Consider the following 19,631-nt stretch of genomic DNA (forward strand, 5'->3'; position numbering starts at 1 on the left):
CTGGGCTTACATTTTATTTTAACAGGCTCAGCATTGATGGCCCATCCTGGATTGTTAGTGTCCTATATGGACTCTTTCACTTGAGCCTGTATTTTTTCCAGGATAGGGGAGCCAATAGTCTTTGGGGAGCCAAAAGTTCCAGCAACCGGATTCCCTTTTCGGGGAGTACCAAGACCCAGATGGTGTCCCACTGGAGGGAAGCTGAGGCTCCCAACTTAGATAATAAGTCCCGACCTAATAAAGGAACGGGTCACTCAGGGACATATAGGAAGGAATGCGTGGTAGCCTTGGATCCAATTTCACATGTTAAAGGAAAGGTAAACTGTCTTACCTTCAGCTGGTTCATCTGTTCCTGTCACTGCACAGTTGGCACTGGAGAGAGGTCTAACAGGCTGGGTCAGGGCAGAGTAGGCAGCTCTAGTATCCAAAGGGAATTCAGTTTTCTTACCCACCACGTTGAGTGAACCGAGGCTCCGCAGTGATGATGAAAACGGAATCCTTTAGGGCTGGAACCAGGTGAGCTCTTGGCCCCCCTCAGCAGGAGAGGTAGCTTTCTCATTTGAGAGGCTAGCAATAAGAGGAGTGGGCTGGGGAGGTCCCATCCATCCCAGCTTCCCAGAAAGGAGTGGACAATTCTTCTTCCAATGCCTCTCCTTTACAGTATGCTCATAGGTTGCGCTGTAGTACTGCCAATGCCGATTGGGGTTTAGTTACCCCTTGACCAGTGTTCCTCTGCTGCTTAGGGTCACCTCGAGGAGGGCCTATAATTATGGCAGCCAAAATCTGTGCCTTTCTTTTCATTCTCTCATCTTTTTCTTCCTTCTCTGCCAAGTCCTGATTGTTAGAAACCTTAAAGGCCTCTGCTACCAATGTTGCCTGAGGAGTCTGGGGGCTAGTTTCTAGCTTTTGGAGCTTTCTTTGAATATCTGGCACAGCTTGGGTTATGAAGTGCATAGCCAGAAGTGTTTGGCCCTCAGCAGTCTTTGGGTCTGTGTTAGTATATTTTCTGAGAGCCTCAGAGAGCCTGTTAAGCTGGATAGTTAGTTGGCCCTTTCCTAAGTAATCTCTCTTGCTTTATCATAGTTTACTGGTTTGGTTTGGCATTTTTCATTCCCTCCAACATGCAATTGAAGAAAGGGTTCATTCTTAATGGATCTTTCCCATGTTCATAAATCCACTGGGGGTTTTGCTTGGGGACTACCTCACCAGATGCCCGGTACACAACGTGGCCAGAAAAGCCGGTTTCTCCCACTGGAGGTTTCTCCCAGCCTCTCTCAGAAGCTCATCAGGGCAGCTGCTAGGCAGGCTTTAAAGTCATTCCCTGTTCCATGGCCACTAAGCCACGAGCAACAGGTCCTGGACAAGCCCCCAAATTGTTAACAAACCTGCAAGGGGGGCGGGTTCCCTCTGTTGCTCGCCTCACAGAAAGCCAATTACTGAGACAACGGGGATTGTTAAGGAAGAAAGGAGATTTATTGTGGAGGATACATCAACCGGGAGGTGGGAGGAAGGGACTGCCTCAAATCTGACTCCCCGACCAGTGGTGTCAGGGGTTTTTCTGGAGGTGAAATGAATAATGCATGGTGAGTGAGCATCATTGCATGTTTGGAGTGGAGTGCAGGGCACGCAAGCACAGTGAGGAATCATGCTAATACATACATCACATGATCAAAAATGGCAGATATATCCCTCCCAGTGTGGGGATTTTAGTCGTATAATGAGCTAAGGGTTAATATTGGTCATTCTTTCATCCTTGTGCACAGGCGGGATGAGGGGAGTAGTTGGCATAGTGGGTCCTCGGGCATGATCTGTGTGGTGGGGCGTCGCTTATCTTGTCTTCTCTGGACAAACAGGTGGTGTAAGGCTTTCTCGTTATCTCATGGCTGCAAGGAGGTTCTGCTGTTTCTGGGGAAAAAACTCAAAAGGGAATGCATCAGTTCAATAGAAAGTTACAAAGTTCTGGTCAGCAAATCTTACGGGCTTAGGAATTTAAAACATAAGAGAACTATAAAAAGGCGTTTTTGCTTATGGAGCTGGTTATATAACCATACTTCAAATTTTTAGTGATACGTTTATTAGATGTGTTTTAGACTTAAGATATTTAAAATGGATTTATTAGGATGTAACCCCACTGTAAGTCAGGGAGCATCCATAATTTTAAATAATTAATATTTTAATATGTCAAAAGCATGGGCTCTGGTGTTTGCTTTTGCCACCTATTAGCTCTGTGAACTTGGCAAGTTGGCTAAGTCCTGTGCTTCATTTTCTTTTTTGTAAAATGTGACTAATAGTAGTACCAACCTCAGGGTTGCTATAAGGTGCAAAAGAGTTAATACATGTAAAGTACTTAGATCAAAGCATACAAAGTGCACAGTGTTCGGTTGAACCACACGAAATTGCCAATATTTGTCCTTTTTTTTTTTTTGATTACCCTAAATGACAGTTTTACATAGTTCAACCTAATAGTAACAACTTACATTAACTTTTAAGAAATTAATTTTTGTTGTTACTGTTATTGAATCAAAATACATGTTATGGGTGTGATTTGCTGACTAAAATCCATTGAATCAGTATGACCAGGAGTAGCGTCTGGAGACACCACAACAGCATTCTCCTAGGTGACTGAGCTGAAGAATCAGGTTTAGGAATTCTTGACTTACAGTATTGCTCAGAAGACTTTTTATAGTACAAAGAGAATAACGTTGACAATTACTAGAATGAGTCTAGAGAGGAATTTTGCTTGAGGATGAATCATACCTTGAGTCTCACGCATATCTGATTTAGGTGATATTTAGATGAGACTTTGAACTTTAGACTTTAGGGTTGGTGATGGAATGAGTTAAGACCTTTGGGACTGTTGGGATTTTGCATGTGAGAGAGACGTGAATTTTGGGGGCCGGGTGGAATGCCGTGGACTGAATTGTGTCCTCTCCAAATTTATATGTTGAAGCCCTAACCCCTAATGTATTAGAAAATGACATATTTGGGAGATAATTAGATTTAGATGAGGGCATGAGGGTAGGGCCATCATGATATGATTAGTGACCCCCCCCTTTTTTTTTTTTGAGACAGAATCTCGCTCTGTTCCCCAGGCTAGAGTGCCGTGGCATCAGCCTAGCTCACAGCAACCTCAAACTCCTGGGCTCAAGCAATCCTTCTGCCTCAACCTCCTAAGTAGTTGGGATTACAAGCATGGGCCACCATGCCTGGCTAATTTTTTCTATATAGATATTTAGTTGTCTGGCTAATTTCTTTCTATTTTTAGTAGAGATGAGGTCTCGCTCTTGCTCAGGCTGGTCTCGAACTCCTGACCTCAAGGGATCCTCCCGCCTTGGCCTCCCAGAGTGCTAGGATTATAGGCATGAGCCACCGCACTCGGCCTGATTAGTGCCCTTATAAGAAGAGATACCAGGCCGGGCGCGGTGGCTCATGCCTATAATCCTAGCCCTCTGGGAGGCCGAGGTGGGTGGATCGCTTGAGGTCAGGAGTTCGAGACCAGCCTGAGCGAGACCCCGTCTCTACTAAAAATAGAAATAAATTATCTGGACAACTAAAAGTATATATAGAAAAAATTAGCCAGGCATGGTGGCGCATACCTATAGTCCCAGCTACTCGGGAGGCTGAGGCAGTAGGATCGCTTAAGCCCAGGAGTTTGAGGTTGCTGTGAGCTAGGCTGACACCATGGCACTCACTCTAGCCCAGGCAACAAAGTGAGACTCTGTCTCAAAAAAAAAAAAAAAAAAAAAAGAAGAGATACCAGAACTTGCTGTCTCTCCCCACCCCACCATGTGGGAACACGATGAGAAGGTAGTTGTCTATAAGCTAAGAAGAGAGCCCTCACCAGACACTTAATCATACTGGCACCTGATCTTGGACTTCTGGCATCCAGAACTGTGAGAAAATAAATTTCTGTTGTTTAAGCCGCCAATCTGTGGTATTTTGTTATGGCAGCTGGAGCTAAGGCAGCTAATTCTTCCCTCTAGTCCTTTGTATCATTGCTGTCATTCATTTCACTTATATATGAGCATACATAAGTATGCACGTATTTATGGATATATATACATGCACATATAAACATACTTAACGAATACTTTGTTATTATTTTGTACAAACTTATCTGTTAAATTGAGGAAAAATGAAAGTTTTTATTTTACTTTCACTTATTCCTTCTCCAGTGCTCTTCCTTTTTTTTAATGTAGATTGGAGTTTCCATCCTAAATTATATCCTTTTCTCTGAAGAACTTTTTTTAGCATTTCTTGCAAGGCAGGTTTACTGCCAACTGATTCCCTCAATTATTATTTGTCTGAGAAAGTCCTTTTTTCTCTTTTACTTTTGAAGGATAATTTCACAGGATATACAGTTTTGTATCTGTGGTGTTTTTCTCTCAACACTTTTAATATTTCACCACACTCTCTCCTTGCTTCTATGGTTTGTGAGGAGAAGTCAGATGTAATTCTCATCTTTGCTCCTCTGGAGGTAAGGTGTTTTATCCCCTTGGCTTCTTTCAAGATTTTTGTTCTTAATCTTTGATTTTCTGTAGTTTGAATATTGTATACTGAGGTGTTGTGGCTTTTTGATATTTATTCATTCATTCATTCATTTAGGCATTTATCCTGCTTGATGTTCTCTAGTCTTCCTGGATAAGTGGTTTAGTGTCTAACATTAATTTGGAGAAATTCTCAGTCATTCTTGCTTGAAATGTTAATACTTCTTCTGTTCCTTTCACCACTTCTGGTAGTCCCATTATGTGTATGTTACATCTTTTGTAGTGTTCCCACAGTTCTTGGATATTCAGTTCCATATTTTCCAGTCTTTTTTCTATTTGCTTTTCCGTTTTGAGGGTTTCTATTGACATATCCTCAAGTTCAGAGATTCTTTCCTGAGCCATGTCCAATCTACTAATGAGCATTTTTCATTTGTTACAGTGTTTTTGATCTCTAGCATTTGTTTTTGATTTTTTCTTAGAATTTCTACATTACTTGCCTCTTCTTGCATGTTGTCTACTTTTTCTATTAGAGTACTTATCATTTTAATCATAGTTTTTAAACATTCCTGGTCTAATAATCCTTCTGCCTTGGCCTCCCATAGTGCTGAGATTATAGGCTTGAGCCACTGTGCCCAGCATAATTTTTTTAAATAGCCAGAAATGTCCTGGGTGAAAGGAACTACAGTAAATAGGCTTTTAGGTGTGGTGGGAGAGGAAGCATTCTATAGTCCTATGTTTAAGTCTCAGTCTTTTAGTGAGCCTTGCCCCCAGACTGTGAACTTCACAAGTGCTTCTCAGTTTTTGCCCTCCTTAGGTTGGACAAGATGGCTAGAGAGGGCTGGAGCTGAATTTTCCCTTTCCCAGGTCAGCAGATCTCTGATAAAACCACAATAGGTTAGGCTTTGGTAAAATAGTTTCTCCTGAGGGCAGGCCTCATTTAGAAGAACTTGAGTGCTCTGGGCTTATTATTTCAAAGTGATTACTTTAACTCTCTCCCTGCCAGAAGTACCAGGGTATTTTTCTCAAAAATTTACTGTGAGAACTTGATAGAATGCCTCCCTCCCCAAAGACAGGTTCCCCCTGGAGTTTTTAACTTTCAGACTTGTCCATATAGAGCCTCCAGCAATTTGTCAGTTATGGTTCAAGTTTTCCTCCTCTAACAGTAGTTCCACCATGGTTTTTTTTTCTCTGGTTCTGGTGGAGGTTTCTGCTCTTGTAAGTTGTGATTTGCTGTACCTGCCTGTCTCCCTCTCCAGTTTGGGGGGGCAATAGTTTGCCTGTCACTTTGCTTCTCTGCTGGATCTAAGAAGAGTTGTTGGTTTTTCAGTTTGTTCAGCTTTTTACTTGGTGTTAAGATGAAGTGGTGACTTCCAAGCCCTTTACCTCATTGGTCCTTTCTATTTATCTTTGCTTCCCAGAAGAACTTAACCTATTGCCTGTTTTATCCTTTTTATAATGTGTTCCTTCATTTTTTCCTCCTGAGATACTCTTACTTAGGGTGGCAAGATTTGTTTATTTCCTGGATATCTGTACCATTGAAATTATACTGTCTCCTCTTCAACTAAACTGAATGCCTTTTAATGAGACCCCTTAACTTGGCTGAATTTGGGCTACTAGTAAATTAGCTGCCAGTAAGGTACCATTCTGTTAGTCACATCTACTTTTTCTTTGGGAAAGCATTTCATACTGTCTTGAGTGTGTGGCAAATTTAGTTTATGCCTATTTCTTGCTTAAATTGTTAGGACTTATTACATTAAGTTGTGCTGTACTTGCCTCACTACTTGGTTAGCTCCTTGAAGTCAAGAACCTTCCCTTATACACTGTTCTTTTCTTTGTGCTTGCCACAAAAATGCTTGTTAAATGAGGGGTGATGGATATCATTTACAGAGTTAGGATGTAGAAATCCGAATTTGATAGTTTGGGAATATTTTATTTCTTAACATGTTTATGTATCTTATTTCAAAACATATATTTTCAAATGGTAGGCAATAGAGATATCTAGCATGTTTATACAATACCCAGCCCAGGTCTTGCATGTGTGTTTCCTGTGTTTTACAGATAGAGTACACAGAGCGATGTATGTTGCTCATGGATTTGTGATGTCCTAGGGATCATTATATTTGACATATTTCCTTTCCCTAAAAATACTGTTTAATTACATACATAAATATGCATAGATTAGAGGTACTAGAAATTTAAGACTATAATAATATACCCTAGATGATGGATATATTTTAGGGCTTTAGTCAGATTTTGTTAGAAGTCAGGTTCCTGTATTATTAATATAGCTTAATTAACTTATTATGTTGCATTTTGTGTTTTTGCAGACTGTTCTCTCTGTATAAGAAAATTTCTATCCTATAAAACTCAATGTCCAACTTGTTGTGTGGTGAGTTTTTCTTTTTCTAACTTATTGATTGATTGGTGCAAATATTTCTGCTTTATCTATATGCAAAAGCCCATGGGAAGATGTGTAGTTATCGAAGTACTTCCAAAGTACATGTAAGGAGAACTGGGCTTTGTTGAATTTTTCATTAAGATTACTCATAACCTAAATGTATTTTAGGAAGTAAAAATTAATTTTAAGATCACGATGTAGCACTCTTTAATACTTATGACCTATGTTTTTATGGCTCCTAATTTTTTATTGTTTCTCACCTTTGGCAGAAACTCTGATGGTATGATTATTCAGTTGCAAAGGACTGGTCTAAGTATTTGTGCAGAAGGCAAAGAGATTCATGGCCGTTGGGCTTTCCCAGCCTAACTTACCTCTTTCCCCAACCAGATCTTCAGGGAAAACACTGGGAAATTTGTTGTTATGGTTTTTGAAACTTTTCAAGTAATAGGAACAGGTGGAAAGGTAGATTAAAAGGGAAATTAAACATAAGTGAGAATAAAATGAGAAGAGGCAGTGAGGTCTAACAGAGAGGACTAGCTAGAGGGTTTGGCTAGTTTGGCTGCTTTGGTAGGTACGTGGTGTCAGGAAGTCATTGAATTTGTCTAAACTATTTCCCTATGTAAGAAATTGTGCAGTTTGTCTCCCAAATCTGAGCTCTTTGCAACGATCTATACTGCCTTTGTCATGATGATACCACTGAGGCAAACTGTGTATTCATGCTAAATAAGTACTGGATTTGTCATTTTTCTCTTGCATTCCTGAAAACCAATCTTATTTTTAAACTCTCTATGAACACTTAATGCCTCTTCCGATGTTACTGCTTAAAAGAGCATCTCTCTTCTGTTTTTCAGGAGAAATTTTTGGGAAAGCTGAGTGTTGGCATTTTGAAGAAAGATTCTTGCTCATGTTAGGTTTTGTCTTAGTACTGAGTATATACGATTTTAACAGATGATTTGGAGAGTTTTTATCAGACTTCCAGTCAGCAGATACTAATTCACTATTTTAAAATTCCATATTAGTATAAGATAAACGAAATTTATTTTGAGGCTTTCCTGGAAGACTTAGTGGGATGGAGAGCCTCAGGAGGATGGGTCAGACATTTTCAAAAACAAGATTATGACAAGTTAATTATGGCTTTTGACCTTTTTCCATCTTTTTTTTTTTCTAGACAGTCACAGAGACGGACCTGAAAAATAACCGCATATTAGATGAACTGGTAAAAAGCTTGAATTTTGCACGGTATGATTTAATTGTGTGACTAACCTCTAACTACTTCTGCCTTTTATATGTGTTTTCACTTTACTCTGTGCACTTTTGGATTAGGAAATGCAGGATTGCATGTTTTGGAGTAAAAGAAGGAAAGTGACAGTAGGCCTTCACACATAGAAAATCTAATAGTAATAAGATTTTCTTCCTTTACTTAACAGAAATTCTCCTGTTATAAAGAATAATTAAGAGTCAAAATGTAGATTTGAGGACTTCTTTACTTTTAGGTGCTAGGATACTCCTTGTTTATCTTGTATTTTACCTTCCCCACCCCTAGAATCAACCATTTCTCCAAAGAGCTTCTTTTATTGGAGAATGTTATTTAGAAACCAGGATCTGGTGCAGCATATGCTTGTTGCTACTGGGGTGTCGTTGCTTCTAGCTCTCTAAGTGGACAGAGCTAGGTAATATATATATGTGTACATATGTGTGTGTTAACCCATATATATGCACATATCTATAATTGGTTCTGTCATATATTAACCCATTAATTCTTAACCTGATTCACTCAGCATGTATTAAATGATGTGCAGTGTGAAATATGTAATTGCTTGTACTTTATAAAGCTCAGATATGCAGCTTTACCTCCTAGCTATCAAATGCATGAATGTGTGAGTTTAGTTACCCAAAGGGATATTAAAAGGCATGTTTTGCCAAACAATAACTTGAATTATTTTTAGTTTTAATCATACAAGTCAAGCAAGAATTTTTGTTAAAAACATACTGTGTTTAGATAACAAGTGCCTATATAGTTAAGTACAGTTATGTGTTGCTTAACAATAGGGATTCATTCTCAAAAATGTGTCATTAGGTGACTTTGTCATTGTGTGAATATTGTAGAATGTACTTAAACAAATCTAGATACAGCTCACTACGTACCTAGGCTTCATGGTATAGCCTGTTGTTCCTAGGCTACAAACCTATACAGCATGTTACTATACTGAATACTGCAGGTAATTGTAACACAATGGTATGTATTTGTGTATCAAAACATATCTACGCATGGAAAAGGTACAGTAAAAATACGGTATAAAAGATAAAAAATGGTATACCTGTATAGGGCACTTACCATGAATGGAGCTCGCAGGACTGGGAGTTGCTCTGGGTGAGTCAGTGAATGAGTGGGGAGTGAATGTGAAGGCCTAGGACATTACTGTGTACTACTGTAGACTTTATAAACAGTGTATACTTAGGCCCTCTGAATTTATAAAATAAATATTTCTTTCTTCAATAATAAATTAACCTAAGCTTACTATAACTTTTACTTTATAAACTTTTACTTTGTTTAACTTTTTAAAAATAATACTTAGCTTAAAACATAAACATATTGTAACAGCTGTACAAAAATATTTTCTTTATATCCTTATTCTGTAAGCTTCACTCTATTTAAATTTTTCTTTTTTTACTTTTTAAACTTTTTTGTTAAAGCAAAGGCACAAACATACACATTAGCCTAGGCCTACACAGGATCAAGAGCATCAAGATGTCCCATAGGTCAGCCTGAGCAAGAGCGAGACCCCATCTCTACTAAAAATAGAAAGAAATTATCTGGCCAACTCAAATATATATAGAAAAAATTAGCCGGGCATGGTGGCACATGCCTGTAGTCCCAGCTACTCGGGAGGCTGAGGCAGTAGGATCGCTTAAGCCTAGGAGTTTGAGGTTGCTGTGAGCTAGGCTGACGCCACGATACTCACTCTAGCCCGGGCAACAAAGCAAGACTCTGTCTCAAAAAAAAAGAAAAAAGATGTCCATAGGTGATAAGTATTTTTTGGCTCCGTTATAATCTTATTGGATCACTATTGTATATTTGGTCTGTCACTGAATGAAAAGTCATTATGTGGTGCATGAGTATACATGGCTTCCAGGCTTGTTGGAACATTCTTGGAGGTACCTTATATTGCTTCCAGAAGTATAAACATATTTCTTGCAATAGAATTGCACATTTCATTGGTTTGCATCCTGAAAATGATCAATTTTAATACAGTCTTCCCTTGGTATTCACGGGGAATTGGTTCCAGGACCCCTGAGGAACCAAAATCTTTGGATGCTCAAATCCCTTCCATAAAATGGTATAGCATTTGCATATAATCTTCACACATATTCCCATATACTTAAAATCATCTCTAGATTACTTATAATACCTAATACAATATAAATGCCATATAAATAGTTCTTATACTGTATTTTAAAATTTGTGTTATTTTGTGTAGTTGTTTTTATTTTTTTAAATATTTTCAATCTATGGTTGCTTGAATCCATGAATGTGGAACTAGCAGATGGAGCACTAACTGTACTCTGAACTCACTTACTATGATATTCTAGAAATTGGCTAGTTAGTTATTTCCTTAAGATCCTAAAAAGATGGTGTACTTTCCTAGATTAAGAAACTCTGAAATTCCCTAATTCTTCTAATTAAAGTTATTGCTTTCCTTATTTTAAAGTCCTTCACCAGTTAGTTTTTAAAGTCTATGAGAGGATGGGGCTATGTCTCTTTTTTTCTTTTCTTCACTGTGCAGACTTAATTTAATCACTTATTTAAATAGTAATAAAAATACAATCTTTTATGGATTTTGTGCAGACTACAAAAGAGGGAAATTATTACCATATATATGATTTTTTATATTAGGCAGTTTTCTTTGATGAGTTGTATCGACAACTCCAAATACGGAGGCAGAAGACTGTGTATTTTAAAGGAACTAATGTTGTGAATTAGAGACTTTACACAGTTACTACCACTGGCACTTTTCACCATAGTTTGTACATATCACATGATCATCTTATATAACATTACATTTAAAAAATATATCTGAGTGACAATTTTATAACATTCACACACCATGAGCTGGTTAAGGAAGCAATGCCACAGCTGCCTCCTGTAGTGCTTCACTGTTAGTAATAAGAACAGTTCATTGTGGTTAAAAGAAATTAGATAATCAATATCAGGATCATCATCTTCCTCTTGTATAATGTGCTGATTGGCACTCTCTTTGGGAGATGGCAAATGTCCAATATTGAGTCTTGCCTCTGAGGGTGGCATACTTAGTCCTTCACTTTCATAATTTTGAGAGTCACAGCGTATCCCTTTTTCATTTTGAGAAATTTCATCAGGATTTGTAGGAGATTGACTTACATTATCACTAACAGTTGCATTTGTTTCATTGGGATTAAGATTATTCTCCTCAAATTGTCCATTTTTTCTGCAAGGAGAACTGTTTTTAGTGGGACTACCTCTGGTAGGGGCAGCCCTTTATGGTGAGGTTCTCAGGGCATAACGATGTTCTTGAGGTTCCGATAAAGACACAGTCTAAAACTGAAGGTGGTTCTGGCCCAGAGACTGGCATACTCTCAAGACTTGTGTCCAAAAAAAAAAAAAAAAAAAAAAAAGACTTGTGTCCAGGTCGTTATTGGTGTTTTCATTATGTTGCTCTTTTGAGGCACTGCTGTCTCCCACCTCATCTACTTCCTCCTCACAATCCCTTAAAGTTGACCGAATTTCAGAAAGGGGGCAGTAGTCAGCTGATTAACATGTTCCGCAGGCAGGTAGGCAGTTACTATTTTGTGGTCCTCCAACTTGACCTGCACTTGTGAATTTGGGCAAGGCATGCTATGGTCTGTATAACTGTCCTCCTTCCTACTATCAAGGAACATTGAGGTTTAGGTATCCAAATCCCCATTTTCAGCTACTGATTTTTCCTGCAACACATAGGAACCAGTGGTATTTTGTTTAGTGTTTCCATCAGGCTGACAGTCATCACAGTTTATAACAGCTGAATCACTATCATCGATACCATTGACAGCCAAATAGACTATGATTTCTTCAACTACTGCAGAATTAAGTGGCCCTTCCTCATTGACATTCACCTTTTTAATTTCCCTTTTCTCACAATCATCCAGTAAAAGACACTGACAGGCTTGTTTAGTCCTTTGAAAATCTGCATCATTGTCCACTACTATATTCCTCTGCTCTGCTGATTCCTTGTCTGGTTTTATAGGTGAATCTTCTTCTGAACTATTTGGTGCTTCAGATCTAACATGAGTTAATTCTTTTTAAAACTGGTGAAATAGGTTCCGTTTGCCTTCTCTCACAATTTTGTACAGCCTGCCTTTCTATGTTATCCTTTTCAGAAGAAAAAAGTCCTCTTCCTAGGGCTTACCCATGATTCTCAGGTGCTTTGCTGTTTTAAATCAGTGGTTCTTCCATTATGATTTCCTGTCTGAATTTGCACAGGCTCTGGTCTCTTTGGTGATCTTGATCGTACTTGAGAATGAGAAGAGATTTCTTCAGGGTGAGCAATGCTACGATTCCTTAAAGTTCTACCACAAAAAGATTCATCCAAGGCCGTTTAAACCCACTGTTGATCTTGTAGCACAAGTAGATCGGGAAGCAGCCATGCTATGGCAGATCCCTATAATACAGTCATCATGATCTGCTCATTGGGAACCTGTACAACCAAAGATCTATCTATCATTGTGGTGATATTATCTCTTTTCCTTATATCCTGAAGGAGTTGGAGCTATGATCTAGAATAGAGCTTAAGCATTAGGGTTTCAGACTCTCAGTTTCAGCGATGGAGAATACTAGAACCTCCTAAATTCCTTTAGCTGAGTTCTACCGGCATTAAGATAGACAGGATCCTGCAGACGTGTTTCTTAAAAGCCTGTTACACTTTTTTAAGTGTTTCACCTAATATTTGATTCCCAGTCATCTGTATTTATCTGTCATCACTGTTAATGTCCATGTTAGATTGAGACTTCAGGTATTAATTATTTACATGGTTGTACTAGCAAAACTTGGTATCTTTCGCCCCGGGCCGGGCACCGTGGGCCACGTGGGGAGGTGCCGCAGCCTGGCCGCCCCCGCCCCCGCACTTGCTCGAGTGGTCGCTGCCGCAGGAAGCTCAACGCGGGGGCTATGTTTTTACAAATGAATTTATTGGCTGTTTGATTTTTCTCTGAGATAGTAAAGTTACATCTCAAGGTGTATTTTTTTCCTCAGCTGGTACTAAAAGCATAATAGCCTCCCTGCTCCGAAAAAGGAAGCCTTGCAAATAACAGCATCTGTTTTTTGAAGAGAAGTGGTCAGTATCTGTGTGTTCACAGACCTTTTGGTAACTTAAATTGAGGCCTTGGAATGGTTGAGCTCTCCTTTTCCCTCTTTCCCTTCCAAAGGAATAGGCTATTTAATTTTTCTTTATAGTAGGTGTGGTGGGGTGAGAAGCTTCTTTGTAAATTCAAGATAGATTATATAATTTGCTTCTCCCTCTGTTTGCCTTCTTGGAATTGCCATTCTTATTAGCATCATCCCGTGGCAAACATTTCTTGGACATTTGTCATGTGTAAAGTGCTATGGTACTTCGTTTGCAAAATTAGTAGGGATGAAATTTGTGCTAATCAATTTTATTACTCAAACTCTGGTTTAAGATTGATGAGGGAGGAATTTTAATCTTATGATTAAAATGTAAGATATTTATTTTGTTTGTCAATTTCATTTCTTGTCTTTTCCATTTATCATTGCCATTTTATGTGCCGTTATGATTTTAAAAATTTAATATTCTAAAATGAATAATAAAAGGATATCGGAAATAATTTTAGAGGTTTTCAGACAAAAGGCTGACATGCAGCTCTTACATTTTCTTCTGACCTGTGGCTTTTATTTTCAAAGAACTTGTGTTAGTTGTCCAGATAATTTCTTTCTATTTTTAGTAGAGATGGGGTCTTGCTCTTGCTCAGCCTGGTCTCGAACTCCTGACTTCCAGCGATCCACCCGCCTCGGCCTCCCAGAGTGCTAGGATTATAGGCATGAGCCACCGCGCCCGGCCCATCTCTATTATTATTTTTAGGAATCGAGAGTAGAGAGAATCATTTACTGCTTTGATTTACCACCATCAAGGTATGAGTTTTTCTATAAGCACTCAAAGTTTAAGAATTTAAACATTTTAGGTCACAGTCATGGTAGAGAATTCCTTTAGCAGCTCACAAAGTAGATGTAGAACATAATTTCACTTTTTTGTGTGTGTGGTGCAGTTTAAATCATAGTGACTTTGAATTCAGGCAGACTGAGCTCCAGTCCTGGCCCTACTAGTTCTCATGTAATTGCTCTCTGATACGCTGATGCCCCAAGGTGCTAATAAGAATTTGTGCTTGAGTGAGCCTCTGCCTGTTTGGCTAAATGGTTCTAGACTGCTGTTTGTGTGTTTTCAGATCAGAACAAGCATTGCAGGGACTTTAGTTACTGAAGTCCATGGGCTTGACTGCATAGATTTTATAGCTGCTCATGTCTACACGAAGGCCTATTTTGACTCTTGATTCTTAGCTGCATTCTGAAGAGGTAAGGTTATTGTATAGTTCACAAATGGGCAAGATTTCCCCATACTTTATTAAGTTACTTATTCAGAGCAAAAAATCACATGGAGAGTAATTTACTGGACTAAATGTCTGGGTATCTGGGATCCTATCTGAGTGCCCTTCCTAACTAGCTGGGTGACCTAGAGCAAATCAGTAAACCTCTTTGGGACTTTATTTATTCATCTGTAAAAATGAGTATATTGATTTATCTTTGAGAATCTTTCCAGCTCTGAAAGTTCATAATTCATCAAACAGATATCTGAGTGCCTGTGGTGTGCTATTAGGCATTGCAGTACCAGCTCACTTTAGTACGAATTCATAGGGGTGATGAAAATTAAGGGAAAATTACCAATTCAATTTAAGTCTAAGCATCAATTTTGGAACTAGTATTTTCACCCAGCTTATTTTTAAGGTATATGAATTGTCATAAACCATTTCATGGTTTTAAATGCCATTTGTACGTTCATGGCATCCAAATTTATATCTTTAGCTAGATCTTTGCCCAGAACTTCACACTCATATATCCAACTGTTTATCTCACATCTATACTAGGACCTCTTAAGAGCAACTGTCGCTTAACATTTCTAAAAACGAAACTCTCTTTCAGTTTCTCAGGTTAACAACGTTGGAGTCATCCTTGACCCTTCTCTTTTACGCTGTTTAATCTGTCAATCCGTTGGTAAATCCTGTTGGCTTTATCTTCAAAACACTTCCAGAATCTGACTGCTTTTCTTCTCCCTACCAATATCATCCTGGTCCAAGCCAGTGACAGCCCATATTACTGTGATCACTTCCTAATGGTATTCTTATTTCTGTATTTGCCCTCTTACAAGTGCTTCCTGAGGACAACAGGGTGATTCCTTTAAAATAAAAAGTCAGACCATGCTTAAAACCATCCAGTGGTGGTTCCCCATCTCATTTGGAACAAAAGCCTAAGTCCTCTCAGCGTCAGTCCTCTGGTCCCTGCATTGTCTTGTTCCCTCTCAGACTTTATCTCCTACCTCTCTCCCTTTTGTTTATTCAGTTTTTCCTACTAGCCTTCTTGCATTTCTCAAACATGTTAATTGTACCCTGACCCTAGAGACTTTGTACTGATGTTATTTCTAGGTGAAACAGTGTTTCCTGAGATAGCCAAGTGGTTTAGTCTCTCCACTTTCTTTGGACTCTTTCTTAGTCCCTCTGCTTCCTTTGGATTCTGTTTGTCATGGGTCATCTTCTCAGTGAGACCTTCTCCGACCATCCTATAAAAAAGAGTATCAAGTGTTGGCCAAGTGTGGTGGGTCATGCCTATAATCCCAGCACTTTGGGGAGGCCAAGGCTAGAGGATTGCTTGAGGCCAGAAGTTTGAGAACAGCCTAGGCAACATAGCAAGACCCAGTCTCTACAAAAAATAAGAAAAATTAGCTAGGCGTGGTGGCATGTGCCTATAGCCTCAGCTACTTGGGAGGCTGAGGCAGGAGGACTGTGTGAACCTTGGAGTTCGAGGTTGCAGTGAGCTGTGATTGTGCCATTGCACTCTCTAGCCTGGGCTACAGAGCAAGACTCTGTCTCCAAAACAAAAAGAAAAGAGACTCAAGTATAAAGAGTATCTCCTCATACCTGGCTTCATTTTTTTAATAGCGCTTTCCACATATATTATGTTTATTCTTTTCCCCTACTGTAGTGTAAGCTTCATGAGGACAGAGACTTTGTTTTGATCTCCATTATATTTCTCTGTCAAAAGTAGTTGGTGGTTGGGCGTGTTGGGTCACGCCTGTAATCCTAGCACTCTGGGAGGCCCAGGCGGGAGGATCACTCGAGGTCAGGAGTTCGAGACCACCCTGAGCAAGAGTGAGACCTCGTCTCTACTAAAAATAGAAAGAAATTATCTGGACAACTAAAAATATATAGAAAAAATTAGCTGGGCATGGCGGCGCATGCCTGTGGTCCCAGCTACTTGGGAGGCTGAGGCAGAAGGATTGCTTGAGCCCAGGAGTTTGAGATTGCTGTGAGCTAGGCTGACGCCACGGCACTCTAGCCAGGACCAAAGAGTGAGACTCTGTCTCAAAAAAAAAAAAAAAAAAAAAAAAATTAAAAAAAAAAAGTAGTTGGCACTTGAATAAATTAATGAACTTTAATTTTAACATGGGAGGTAATTATATCATGGCATTGGTGTTATGGTTTGCCCGTCTTTATCGGCATGTATTGATGTAGGAGAGCAAATTAGTAGAATTATTTGAATTGTGAAGAAAAGCAAAAGTAGTAATCTCTAGGTAGACACTTAGCTGAAAAGGACTACCACTGTGTAGCATGGAAATGTTTCACTGGTGAAAATTTTATCTGTTAGTTGAATAGTGTCTGCTTTACTAATAGATGAGGTGAAAGCTTTTTTAGAACTTTATTTGTACCAAATTCAGATCCTGGAAGGAAAAGGGACTATTGTGGTTCTATACTTTTATCTTATTTCTGTTTCTTCTCAAAGACCAAAATCCTTAAGTTTTTCTTTTAACCTCCCTTCCACTGTATTATTTATTTATTTATTTTCAAACTTTTTATTGTGGAAAAATTCAAACGCATACAAAAGTAGAGAAAATAATATAGGGAACTCTCCTCCGACCCCCGCAAAGTACCTGTCTCTTAACTTAAACATTTATCAGCTCATGCACAATCTTAATTTTTCTATACATCTCCTTACCCTCCCTAAATCCTGATTATTCATTTTAAAATATTAGATATGCCTATTACTCTTAGGACATAATTAAAAGGGTCAGAGAACATTCAGATTATGGCTATCAGTTAGATATAATATGAAGCAGCTCATCTTGATGTAAATAGAATTTTTGTGAATTTCTATAAAACTGTGAGGCAGAATAAAATAATTGCTGTGTTGAGTCCTTTTATACCATTTCCTGTCCAATGAAGCAACTAACCCCTAGGTGGTATGTGTGTTAATAGAGTGGTTTTTTTGACTTGAGGCCGATAGAAAAAGGGAGATCCAATCCAATAATATGTCAGGGTGTAAACATTTGATCTTCTTCTGAGTCTTTCAATTTCAGGTGATACTATATGGATAAATTTTTTGTCCATTTTTTTTATGGACATTTGGGTTGTTTCTAGTTTTTGTCTATTGTGATACAGCTGTTGCAAACACTCTTTTACATGTCTTTTGGCATATATTTCTCTTGGCATATATCTAGAAGTGTGATTGCTAGGTCATAGGGTAGGTATTCATTTGTTTGTTGGTATCTTTAAAGCTAGTTTCCAAATTGTTAGAATCTGTTATACTCTCACTAGCAAAATGAGAATTCTAGTTGCTCCATATCTTCACCAATATTTGGTACTGTCTTTTTAATTCTAGCTTTTCTAATTAGTGTATCAGTGAGGTTCCTTAAATTGTTATTATTTTTACTATTTCTTGATTTTTTAAAACTGTGGTCAAAAATATATAGTGAAATACATAAAGCAAATTTGGATTTTGATCATTGAATTTTGATAAATGCATACATCTATATAATTACTATTACAATCAAGATAGAAGATTTCCATCACCATAGAAAGTCCTCTTACTCTGCTTCTAATCAATCTCCACCCCCAGAGGCAACCACCATTTAGTTTTCTGTCATAACAGATTGTTCTTAAACTTTCTGTAAATGGAATCATACAGTATATACTCTTTTCTTTCACTTCACATACTCTTTCTGTTATTTGTCTGTTTTTGTGTGTATCGGTGTTCACACTTTTTTATTGCTGAATAGCATTCCATTATATGAATATACACAATTTACTTGTCTATTCATCTATTGATTTGGATTATTTCCAGTTTATTGCTATTGTAATAAAAGATGCTCTGAAGATTTGTATGTAATCTTTGTGTAGGCATATACTTTTACTTCTTTTTGGTAATTATCTAGGAATGGAATTTCTGGATTATAGGGTAGATGTATACTTAACTTTTTAAGAAATTGGCAAACGGTTTTCCAGTGTGGTTGTACCATACGCACCAGCAGTGGATGGAATTTTTAGTTGCTCCACATGCTGGTTACTATTCAGTATTGTCAGTCCTTTTAGTTTTATGCATTCTATTGGGTGTGAAATGGTAGCTCATTGTGATTTTAATATGCATCTCCTGATGACTAATGTACCTTTTTCATGTGCTTGTTGACTATTCTTACATCTTTGAAATGTCTTCCAGTTTTTTGTTCAATTTTTAAAAATTGTATGTTTGTCTTTTTCTTATTGATTTGTAGGAGTTCTTTATGTATTTGGTCAAATATATATATTGCAATTTTTGTCCTCCTGTCCGTGCCTTGCCTTTTCATTTTCTTAAGGGTATCTTTTGATGAGTAGATGTTTCAGTTTTGATCAAATCTAGTTTCTCTTTTCTCTCTTTAATGGTTTGTGCTTTTTTATTCTAAGAAATTTTTGCTTGTCAAGGTTTTTTGATATGTTTTCTTCTAGAATTATTATAGTTTTACATTTAGGTCTATGAACCTGCTCAAGTTAATTTTTGTATGTGATGGAGGTAGCAGTTGGGATTTATTTTTTTCTCAACAAATATTCATTTGTTCCAACACCATTTATTAAAAAGACCCACTATATAGCAATGGCTCCTTTGTTGTAAATCAAGTGACTGTGTTTGTGTGGGTCTGTTTCTGGACACATTATGTTTCATATTCTCTTTGTCTTCCATTAAGCTAATATTGCAGTTTCTTTAATATTGTAGCTGTACCATAAGTCCTTAAAATTTATTAGTTCAAGTTCTCTAACTTTCGTCTTCTTCAAGACTACTGGCATTCTAGGACCTTTGCATTGCCATATAAATTTCAGAGTGAACGTATCATTTCCATCCCCCAAAAAGTGGCTTGTATTTTAATTAGGATTGCATTTAATCTGTAAATTGATGTGGGAAAAAATGGGCATCCTAACATTGTTGTGTCTTCTAGTCCCTAGACATGGAATATCTCTTTATTTATTTAGGCCTTTTATTTCTCTAAGCGGTGTTTTGTAATTTTAAGGACATAAGTTTGCACACTTTTGTTAAATTTATTCATAAATACTAATACTTTTTATGGCTTTTTAAGTGGTATTAAAATTTTATTTTCTGTTTGCTAATATACAGGCACAACTTTAATTTTTGTTTATTGACATTACAT

At 38.0% G+C, this 19,631-nt stretch overlaps 1 protein-coding gene and 1 pseudogene across 5 annotated transcripts in view; one reads left to right on the top strand and one right to left on the bottom strand.

Moving 5' to 3' along the window:
* The window catches only part of RAD18 (RAD18 E3 ubiquitin protein ligase), a 141,570-nt gene that overhangs the window by 18,930 nt on the left and 103,009 nt on the right, over positions 1 to 19,631 (top strand). For 3 of the 5 annotated variants that reach the window (XM_045529941.1, XM_045529943.1, XM_045529942.1), the window contains exons 3-4: positions 6,815 to 6,876; positions 8,054 to 8,124. In XM_045529941.1, coding sequence (XP_045385897.1) covers positions 6,815 to 6,876; positions 8,054 to 8,124 — 133 coding nt within the window. Of the gene's footprint in view, positions 1 to 6,814; positions 6,877 to 8,053; positions 8,125 to 19,631 lie in introns of those variants that run through there. The other 2 variants (XM_045529944.1, XM_045529945.1) reach the window with 2 other exon arrangements.
* On the bottom strand, positions 10,919 to 12,546 carry LOC123623609 (annotated as a pseudogene).

Source organism: Lemur catta, chromosome 18 (genome assembly GCF_020740605.2).
Source record: "Lemur catta isolate mLemCat1 chromosome 18, mLemCat1.pri, whole genome shotgun sequence".
Lineage (NCBI taxonomy): Eukaryota > Metazoa > Chordata > Mammalia > Primates > Lemuridae > Lemur > Lemur catta.